The sequence below is a fragment of the Antrostomus carolinensis genome, unplaced genomic scaffold (genome assembly GCF_000700745.2).
Source record: "Antrostomus carolinensis isolate BGI_N321 unplaced genomic scaffold, ASM70074v2 scaffold28718, whole genome shotgun sequence".
NCBI classification, from domain to species: Eukaryota; Metazoa; Chordata; class Aves; order Caprimulgiformes; family Caprimulgidae; genus Antrostomus; species Antrostomus carolinensis.
The window spans coordinates 1-10,695 of record NW_010334195.1 but is presented as its reverse complement, the minus strand read 5'-3'; the positions used below and the strand labels follow the sequence as shown (position 1 = coordinate 10,695).

Here is a 10,695-nt window from a genome sequence, read left to right as displayed (position 1 = left end):
CCTTCTCTTCCAGGTTACACCAGCTGCTGCAGCACTTCATTGTGCAGGAGAAATGGAATAAGCCTCGACTCTTGCAGTGGCAGGGGGAGAGCAGAGGTCAAGGGTTTTGGCAGAGACCTTGATCTCAGCCATTCATTCCCAGGAACTAGGAGCCAAAAGGTGACCTGGTCCCTGGCAGTGGTGGTGCATAAGTATGACTAGAAATAGCCCACCTCCACACTGCGTGCCACAGCTTGCACAGCCAGAGCAAGATCTGCTGTCTTCTGCTGCACAAAGCCTGCTGTTCCGAGGATGGATCATCCAGAGCTTCAGGCTTTGCTGGGAATTTTTGGGATACATAAAAAAATGCTTTAGGAGGGAGCAAGCCATGTGCAAACTTAGCCAGACTCAGTCTAGAAAGTGTTCTTCTCTGCCAAGTGAGTGTTTAGGTTGCACTTTGCTGGAGCAACGATGACCTCCAGTGGAGAGCTGGATAAATCCCCCAGGAGCTTCCTCTGAGCATCCCGGCTCTTGTCTCTGTCTCACAATGTCATGAGCTGACCTGCTGTGCTTGGCTCCCCTCCAGCATTAAGGAGCCAGCGGTCCTGGGTTAAGCCTGTTGGTCTGTGTCATGGGCATTAACTTCTCTCATCTCCTCCTCACTCTTAAATAACATCCAGACAAAGTGCTGGGGCTGCTTAGAAGTCCAGATGGGGTTTGGAGGTCTTGGGGCATGAGAAACAGAGCTGAGCTGAGCTCTGTTAAACCAGTGTTGTACCGTGCGTGGGGCTCAGCCTCCTAGTTGTGGCTGGTGGAGACGGTCAAGTCAAGTTACACACCCAACCTGGTGGGGTTTGTTCCCTCCCATCTCATTCCAGCTCCTTGATCTGAAGATATTTGTGGACACAGACTCGGACATCCGTTTGGTGCGTCGCCTGCGCAGGGACATCAGTGAACGTGGCCGTGACATCGAGGGTGTCATCAAGCAGTACAATAAGTTTGTCAAGCCGGCCTTCGACCAGTACATCCAGCCCACCATGCGGCTGGCCGACATCGTCGTGCCCCGAGGTACCTGCCCCAAGCTGCCCCGAGCCTCAGTCCTGAGTGGCACCTGAGAGACCTCATCCCTCTGCCCTCAGCTCTGCTGGCCAGTCCCACCACCCTCTGGCTGGTGGGGACAGAATAGTGACTGTCCCACTCCAAAGCAAAGGTCCATCCAGCCAATTGTCTTCAAACACTGGCCAAAAGCTGGTTCCTCAGGGAAAAGCCTGCACTTTTGCCTCAACCAGTCCCCTGCCCTACCAGCTCCTGCAGCTTAATGGTTTAAAAACTAGAGGTGACTTCTAGATAGTCAAGAATCATAGAAGGTTGTGAGTTGGACCCAAAAGGATGATGGAGTCCAACTCCTGTCCCTGCACAGGACAATCCCAACATTCACACCATGTCCCTGAGGGCCTTGGCCAAATGCTGCTGGAATCTTGTCAGGCTTGGTGCCATCAGCACCTCCCTGGGGAGCCTGTTCCAGTGCTCCACCACCCTCTGCCTCAAGAACCTTTTCCTCATGGCCAACCTCACCCTCCCCTGCCACATCTTCCTGCCATTACTGAATAAGAATTTAATCACAGCAGGGACATCTCCTGCTGGATGGTGCCTTCCTAGGGAAGGGGAAGCAGGAGTGGGGTGTGTTTTTGTACGCACCATGGTTCAAAAGCCATAGTGCACATGTTGTGAGGAGCTGGGGGAAGGAACGTGCTCCAGGCACTGCTAGCACTGTGGTCCTGAGCAGACTGTCTCTCTTTTGCTTCTGGTTCACTCCAGGGAGTGGAAACACGGTGGCCATCGACCTGATCGTTCAGCACGTCCACAGCCAGCTGGAAGAGGTAAGAGCTGCCTGGTCCCCCGGGTGCTAGCGGTGGGGTCGGCCTCGCCCGTGCCGCGGTGGCCGCGTGGGATGCAGTGCTCTGGGTGCCAAGGTGGGAACAGCCTGGCTTCCTGCCGTGCTCCAGGCTGTGACCGTGGGGCTGTCCCCAGGAGCTCCTCCCAGCCCTGCTCCCTCTGTCATCCCTGAGCTCTGGTCAGGGCAAGGCTCCTCTGCAAGCTGTGGTCCTGCAGCAGCTTCCTTCCCTCCCTGGGAGATCAACTCATCTGGGGACAGAGCAGCCATCCTCCAGTGATCTGAGTGATGTGTCCTCCCTGCTGCAGCCCTCCTGGGGCCAGCATCGCCCCAACCCTCCAAAACTTCAGCTCTCTGGCTCTGGCCCCTCCTCTTCACCCCCTTCAGACTCTGCTGTGCAGTCTTTCCAGTCAAGAACCCACTTTTCCACTTCAAAACTCAAAGTCTTGTCACCTTTTATGCCCATCTGAGCCCTGATCTGGACACATGCTCCATCACTTGCCCATCACTGGCTTTAACAAGTCATCTTCTGTGTGTCCTGGGTCAGTCCTGACCAGTGGTTTGAACCTGAGACCCTTGGATCCACCGACCCCGTTGTGTGTTGCTGTTCCCTGAGCAGCACAGCCTCCTCCCACCTTGATGTTTTAAGTTGTGGGGATGCTCAGAGCGATGTCCTGGGAGGTGGAAGGAGCGTGACCTGGAGATGGATGCACTTGGAACTAAAGGGCTCAATTCCCTGTGGCCTGTCTGGGCTCCCAGGGTGCAGGAGCTGCTCTGCCCTGGGATGTGAGCTGGCACACCATGGCACCGTGCTGGGGAGGGAGCGCTCCGGCAGCATCCCGCTCTCCACAGGGCTTTCCCACTGCCCGATTTCCAGCGCTGAGCTCTGGCAGGTCGGGAAGGTGGTTTCTAAACCCCAGGTGACAGGATTGGAGCCCTGTCATCGTCGCTAGTGCCAGGCTGAGGAGGGCACGCAGTTGTGGGACACAGGAGAGGGGTGTCCTGGTTTTTAGGCTGTTTTTTTCCAGCCCCTGGGATCCAGCCAGGAATGCTGCAGCGGGCAAACATGGCAGCTCCTCCCCAGGGTGCTGCTGTGAGCCAGGCGAGGGGTTGGCTCGTGGGGGGGGCTTTTGTTGAGCTGGGGAGGGGAAGAAGGGGAAAAGGCTACATGTGAATGCAGGAAAATATTCCTATTTTTCCTTTTCTTTTGTCTTGAAACGCCCCTGGTGTTGACAATGCTTAATACCGGTTGCATTGTGTCTTTGTGTTGCTGCCGCAGCGTGAACTCAGTGTCAGGTAAGAGCCCCTAACTCTGTCCTGTCTGTGCAGCCCGAGGCATTTCCAATGCCAGGCACTGCTTGGCCTAACCCTGACCCGCAGTCGAGACCCACACCCCACCTCAGGCACGGCCTCGTCACGCTCCAAGCTGACCAAAGGTCACCTTGTCCTTGGCTTTGGGAGCAGCAGGGACAGGGCTGCTCCCTGGGGACATCCCCATCCAGCGAGGGAGCTGCCAGCACAGACCCCTGAGGCTGGGACAGGGCCGGGTTTGTTCGCTGGGGACCCCCACTTTGCATCCTGGGATTCTCTTCTTTCCCTTCATCCTCTAAGACGAAGGGTTGTTCAAAGCCACTCTCCATCCCTGATGATTAAACATCATTAAATATCCCTAAACATCAATTATGAGATGAAGCAAAGCGGCTGGAGGGTGGTGGGAGCCCTGGATTGCTCCCCAAGAAAATATTTATGGGCTAATCCAGCAGGATTTCTAGTTTCTCAGTATCTGCAGGTGGATGCTAGAAAATACACGTTGATTTACTGAAGCTCCTCAGCACGTGGATCCAGATGGGATTTAGCTCTCTGGTTTCCGTTAACTCAGTGAGTTTCCAGGTATTTTTGTAGGAAGCAGAGGGGATGCATCACTGCAGATGGGTTTCCATTTACATCTCCATCATCACATGGAGACACTTAACTCGAGTAACCCTAAAATTCACATTTGGCACCCAAGAAGCTCCTAAAATACCTAAATACTCCTAAAATTCTTTCTGCTGAAGCCATTTGTTTCCTAGACAAGGCAACTGGGTGTTTTATTTTCTTCCTCTTTGCTTGTTTAGCACCCTGGGGCCTGACATTTCCATACAGACAGCGTCAGCTTCCCTCTGTGTCTGGAGCTCCAGGTGGGAAGGGGCTCTTCAATGTGAAGTCTGTTGCTTTGAAAATGGCAGGAATATCATGAGAGAGCAGATTAATATGTGTGTATGCATATATGTAAATATTCCCAGGTGTATGTGTGTACATATATATGTATATATTCCCATGTGTATGCATATATGTAAATATTCCCAGGTGTATATATACATACACACCCAGAAAATTTCCTTTCTCTCCAGTGATTCCCCTCTTGAATCAGGGTGGCACTCAGTACAGGTGCACCTTAAAAATCAGATATTTAATAATATGGCAAGAAAGTATTAGTAGTTTTATGATAGCAGGTTAGGAAAGGTAACTCTGAGCCCCAGAAATAACTGGGTGATAACCACAGCCACAGACATTTTTATGTTCTGTTTAAGGCTGGTGGTTTCCATTTATGCTTTTGCCAGAAATATTGGAAAAAATTTCCTGAAAAAAAAAAAAATAAAAATAAAAAAAATAATAAAAAAAAAGCATGTGTTTACACTCCTGGAGTCCCAGAGCTTTTACTGCTGCTGTGGTTTCCCATCAGCTCCTGTGTGGCTCACGAGAGGAGCGAGGTGGACGGGCAGACGCGTGTCCAGCAAACAGGGCTGCTTTTTGTCTCAGCCAATTCCCCATCCTCCTGTCTTGAATGGCTTCATCTAAATGTCACGGTTGTTGTTTTGCTGTCACAGCCTTTTGGCAGCCGTGGGGACGCAGCGAGGTCTTTGTAGGTGATAGAATAAAACCTGGATGTTTAGATCTGGCCCCAGCTCGAGGTGCTTCTCTGGTCCTTGGCCCAGGGTTGCCTCTCCTGACCCGCAGGGTGACCGGGACAGGCAGGGGATCCTCTCCCCGGCTCTCAGCTGATCAAATGGGTGAACTTTGAGGAATTTAAGGCAAGTGGTGCCATTCCCTGGACCTGCCAGCCTTGTGTTCCTCCTGGAGCTGCTGGCTGCTGAGGAGCATCGCTGCCTTCCTCTGTTCCTTCCTCTGTGTCCCCTCAGAGCGCAGGTCAGACCTTGGTGTCCTCGCAGGTGGGATATTTCTTGTCCCGCTTCTCACATGTTTAACCGTTCATGTGCTGGAGCTGTAATTCCATCCAGGCACTCCCAGGTGAGTATTCCTCCTTGAGCCCAGCAGCAGGAGCTGCCCAGCCTGCCAAGGTGCCTGTTTTCCATCCCTTCTGCCATGGTGCTCCAGCCACCAGCCCAGCTCTGGCAACCAGGGCTCACTTCAGCTGAATTCCCTTTGCCAATCAATATTCCCCACCCCCAAGGTCTGGAGCAGCTCAACATGCCCTTTGCCAATTGTGTCTTTAAATATCAACCCGTGGCGCAGTTTAATAGCCCTTGTTTGAAATGTCAGCCGTGAAAGCCAGTCGCTGTACGTGCTTGAAATGCCTTGACTGCATCAGCTCCTTTGTAGCTGGATGTCTCTTGTCTGCTTCCTGCTTGATAGCATGCTCAACAAAGAGCTGAGGATGTTCCCTGAAGCCTTCCTGAGAGATGGTCACCTCTTTCTCTCTTTTCTTTCTTTCTTCTTCTTTTTTTTTTTCTTTTATAGCTTTTGTTTGTGGGGGGGAAAAAATAAGTTTCCAAAGAGACGTTTTCTTGACGTGCTGATGGTTGCCCAGCTGAATTCTCCGTCGTGGTCCTGCTGGCCAGGGGAGGGACAGGAAGACCTGCTCCCCCTGTCCCCCCCAGCAGCCTGGGCAAGGGGTCTCAGTGCAGGTGATGTGGCTGCCAGAGGGGCTGACCTCTTCTCTCTGCCTCAACCTGCAGCCCCTCTCCAAGGGATGATGATCCCAGGGGATGTAAAGATCAGCTCAGGGGAAGGAAGATCTTCCCGGTGAGCGGTGATGTTCAGTTCAGAGCCAGGTTTCTCCCCGTGTTCCCAGTGCTCTTGGTTTTCCAGGCTCTCTGAGGCTTTATTAGATGGTCTCTCCAGCATTCCAGGAGGTGGGACCCCTGTGAGCCCACGAGCAGGTTACATGGCTGTGGGGCAGGTTGGATGAAGGTTTTGCAGGCTTGGTCTTGAGCACCTGTACTTACGTTGGGATGGCAGCAGAGCCTCGGGCGAGGGCTGTACATTGCCCTCCAGGCTCCAAGAGCTGCAGCTGGTGTTGCAGTGTGGTACCACCTGGGACAGAGATGGGACAATGTCCCTGCTGTGACTCCAGGGCGGTGAGAGCAGATGGAGCTTCCCTCTCATGGATCCAGGAGTGGAGCTAGTGCCATGGAGAGCAGCTGTGACATGACTTGGTCATCAAGGGAGGAGAGCTGGGGTCTGTACAGCAATGGCCTGGGCAGGTCCAAGAGCCATAAGGTCCATCAGGGCATTTTTTTCCCCCCCTTTGACTAATGACAGTGCTTTTTCCTTTGTTTCATGTCATCTTTGTCCCTCTCCCTTTTAAACTCTGGTGTTTCCTGTCTTGTCTCCCCTGAACATCCCTCCCACCTGGTGACCAGAGGAAGCTGCGCTGGGATATGTGAGGAGACAAACGCTAACAGCAGTGTTTTGGTGGTGACACTAACGCCGGGGAGCGGGGACGAGGGCTGTGCAGTGTGAGCCGCGTTACTAACCCGGGCAGACAGCTCCCAGGGTCCTGCTTTGCTGGGGCCTTGCAGGGACAGCTGGGGTGGGGTGACTCAAGAGACCATCTTTATTTCAACCCCAAAAAGGGGACCTGGTGCTGTCCCCACAGAAAGCACCATGGGGACCCCGACAGCACAGAGTGGCTTCCCTGGGCTGTTGGGGACAGGGGCTTGAGCAGGGTTATATCCAGACCTCCCTGTCCCCACGCTGAGCGCCAACCCCTGCGTGGGTGTCACAGGGAGGTGCGGAAAGCTGGGTGACAAACTGCTGACAGTGTTTTCCCGGGGGCCTGCTGACAGCTCGGGGTGCAGGGGAGGTGTTCCCAGGGACATGGGACTGCTCCCGAGGGCGGGAGCGCTCGCTGGCTTCTGTGTCAGGGAGCAGGAGCTGGGTCACACCACATCTCACCTGCAGCACCAGTGGGACCAGGGGCTGCCCATCCCGCTGGTGTGGTGAGATTCCATGACATGGACCTGGCAGGGACGGAGGGGAGAGGTGCCCATGGCAAGCTGCTCTGTGGGCTGTGGTGGGTGGGAGACCCCTGATAGCTCCTCTGGTTTGAGGAACAGCTGTTTGTCACCTCGGTAAAGCCAGCTGGGGCTATGAGTGGTGTGTGGCTCTGTGCTGGGGGGCTGAGCTCTGTCCCCCCTAGAAGCAGGCACCAGCATCCACCAAAGGCAGGGCTCAGGTCCTCACCCGCCGCCTGGGTCTGCATCCCTGGGGCCAGGAGGGGTTTAGGCAGAGCTGGATGGTGACTGTGCCCCAGGATTTGTCCCCAAGCCAGGTCTGGTGAGAGGCAGGAGTGGGGGCTGTGGGGTCAGAGCTGCTGGGTGCTGCTGGTTCCCAGTCCTGGCGTGGGAGCACCTCTGAGGGCACCTGACCCGAGCTGTGGGGACTAACAGAGTGAGCTCGCTTCACTGGCAGCAGGTCTGGGGCCTTGAGGGCTGCTCATCCCAAACGGGTGGTGGGATCTGTAGGAGCACATGGGGCTTGACCCCAACCCAGCCGGGCTCTGCGATGGGAGCACAGCCCACCCCACGTGCTCCACACAACCACGGGCTGTCCCGGCTCTCGGGAGCGTTCCCTGCGTTGGGGCTCTTTGCTGCTACACAGAACCAGAGCTGGCAAAAGCCAAGAAGGAGCCCTTAAGTACCTGCAGGCTTTGGGAATGTCTCATTTGGTGTTGGTCAGCCAAGACCAGGAGATGACTATGTGGATGGAGGCCTCAAGTCATCTAGCCCTGCCCTCCTCCATTCCTACCCAGTCATCTTCTCTGTCTTCTTCTCCGCTTGTGTGTCTCTGCGTGTGCAGTTAATCCAGGTTTCTGCTTGATTTGAAATCGTAACCACCCGGTGCTTTCGTTTGTTTGCTCTCTTCTCCTCCTCCCCAACATCTCTCTGAGCGGGGTGCAGCCGCTGGCATGTGTGTGATCTGACGTGTGGCTTTCGGACCCCAGCCCTCCTCCCAGACAAAGTCGCTTGTCCATCCTGCCCAGCTTTGTGGAAACCAAATAGATGTGACCTTCATCTCATTACTGCTGCTCTCAAAGAGAGAGAGGTGACTAATGGGGCTCCATTGTGCGCTTCCCCATGAATGGTGTTCCCTTGATCCAAGAATAGCTCCCGGCCCTATTAGTTGTGTGGAGATGAGTCACACAAAGCCAGTCCTGTCCAACTGTAAAGTCTTGAAGTTGTTCCCAATTTGGTGTCGATCTGACGATCCCTGAATGGGCCGAGCACTCTCTGAAATGCTCTCCCTGCAGCCTGGCTCTGCGTTGAGCCGTGTGCCAGCGCCATGGGCCTGGCTGCCTGTCCTGCTCCTGGTGACATCTGGTACTTGTAGGACAGAGACAACCACAGCAGCTCCTCCTCACCCCGTGCCTTCAGCATCCACCACTAGATCAGACTTTTGAGCAGGAGAAGATTTTTATTTTATTTTCTACTTTCTTCCCAACCAGTGGAAGTCGAGATGGGCCAACCATGGGTCAGCTGCCCAGCAGGAAGGGCAGGTCCTTGGGCTGCTGACTCCACTGACCTCCCACTCCCTGCCCTGTTCATGGGAGCAGGTCCCTTTGCCATCTTTTGGCCGCTCGTTCAGCTCGGCTGGGATGGCCTTGGAGTGCGTTTGCAGTGTGAGGTGACATCTGGGAGGATGGCTCTGGCCGTGTGCTGTGCACCAGCCTTCGGGCCACCTTGTCTGGAGACCTTCTGATGGTGTGTTTGGTTTTCAGGGCCGCCCTGGCCTCTGCCCACCAGTGCCACCCTCTTCCTCAGACCCTCAGCGTGCTGAAGAGCACCCCTCAGGTGAGGGGCATGCACACCATCATCAGGTAAAACCCCCGCCGCCGCGGCCTCCTGGGCTGGGATGGGGCTCGGCTGCCGGCTGGGGTGGGATCAGCTTGCTTTGGACTCCCAAATCCCCCCTGTGCCCTGTCCTCACAACTCGGGAACACAGGACAAGTTGGTGGGCCCTGCGTAGAGGAGCTGTGCTGTGACTGCTCCATGGTCTTACCAACAATTTTTCTGCTTTTTACCTTAAAACTGCCACCACAATTCCAGGCTCAGCTGGTGGACCCCGTGCTGACAACCAGACAGGGGCAGCCCCTGACCTCTGTCAGCATCTCCTGGGGTCCATAGCTTGGTCCACAGCTCACATTACCTTTCCCTCCCCTCTAGAAACAAGGAGACAAGCCGGGACGAGTTCATTTTCTACTCCAAGAGGCTGATGCGGTTGCTGATTGAGCACGCGCTCTCCCTGCTCCCGTTCCAGGTGGGTCCCGAGGTGTAGCTGGGAGGGTGGGCAGCAGGAGCTGTGTTTCCTCTCCCAGTTCCTAACCCATGACTGCCAAGGAGTCAGGACAGTCCTGGTGCTGTTCCTCCAGCCTTCCCTGTCCATCAGCCCTTTCCTCCCAGATCAAAAAGGGGCAGATTTCCAAGCTGGCTGGCTCCTTGGTACCAGGGCTCCTCCGAGAGCCACCTCAGAGCCCCTGGTAGAGCTTCTTGTTTGGTTTTTGTAGAGTTGCACAGTCCAGACTCCTCAGGGACAGGACTACGAAGGAAGGACCTACAGTGGGAAGCAAGTAAGTGGAAGCACAAGGTACCATTCAACTCTGCCCCGTGGGGCTGTGTTGAGAACCCTGTGGGTGCAGGGGAGGGACCCTCCTGGCTTCTCAGGGCTCCCATCCATTCCGGGTTGGGTGCCTGCTGGAGTATGATACCCTGTGTCATCGGGATGGGTGGTGGCCAGAGGTGCCATCAGCAATGTCACTGTGCCACTGCTGCCCACCCACTAAGGGAAACAGTCTGAACTGAGACCAGTATTGTTCAGCCTGGAGAAGAGAAGGCTCCGGGGAGATCTTATAGTGGCCTCCCAATACCTGAAGGGGCTACAAGAAAGCTGGGGAGGGACTTTTCATAAGGGCAGTTAATGACAAAACAAGGGGAAATGGGTTTAAACTGAAAGAGGGGAGGTTTAGATGAGATATTAGGAAGAAGTTCTTCACTGTGAGGGTGGTGAGACAGTGTCCCAGGTTGGCCAGCTCCCTGGAAGTGTTCTTGACCAGGCTGGATGAGGCTTTGAGCAACCTGGTCTAGTGGAAGGTGTCCCTGCTGCTGGCAGGGGGGTTGGGACTGGATGAGCTTTAAGGTCCCTTCCAACCCAAACCAGTCTGGGATTCTGTGATGATTCAGTACAACCCTCTCCTGGAAGGGATGTGCTTTGGGGTTGTCCCTTAGAATCCCCCACCACTGAGAGCCAACGCCATGCCGGGTTGGTGTGTAACTCCCACACCATCCCTTCCCCTTCGCCCTGGCTGTGTGCTGCAGATCACCGGGGTGTCCATCCTGCGAGCGGGCGAGACCATGGAGCCAGCGCTGCGAGCGGTGTGCAAGGACGTCCGTATCGGGACCATCCTCATCCAGACCAACTGCAACACGGGCGAGCCGGAGGTCAGTGTGCGCCCGCAGCGCGGCCAGCCAGCGCCCTGCCACTGGGGACTGGAAAGCCAACTGTGTCCTGGGCTGCAGCAAAGGAGGGAGGGGTGGCCAGCAAAG

At 55.2% G+C, this 10,695-nt stretch overlaps 1 protein-coding gene across 1 annotated transcript in view; it reads left to right on the top strand.

Moving 5' to 3' along the window:
* UCKL1 (uridine-cytidine kinase 1 like 1) overlaps positions 1-10,590 on the top strand; it is a gene marked incomplete at its 3' end in the record, with an annotated part of 12,404 nt that extends 1,814 nt beyond the window's left edge. The window contains exons 5-11 of the mRNA XM_010174145.1: positions 858-1,047; positions 1,798-1,859; positions 3,153-3,169; positions 8,874-8,972; positions 9,319-9,412; positions 9,660-9,722; positions 10,468-10,590. Of these exons, the coding sequence (XP_010172447.1) occupies positions 858-1,047; positions 1,798-1,859; positions 3,153-3,169; positions 8,874-8,972; positions 9,319-9,412; positions 9,660-9,722; positions 10,468-10,590 (648 nt within the window). The remainder of the gene's footprint in view (positions 1-857; positions 1,048-1,797; positions 1,860-3,152; positions 3,170-8,873; positions 8,973-9,318; positions 9,413-9,659; positions 9,723-10,467) is intronic.
* Positions 10,591-10,695: the final 105 nt, after the last annotated feature.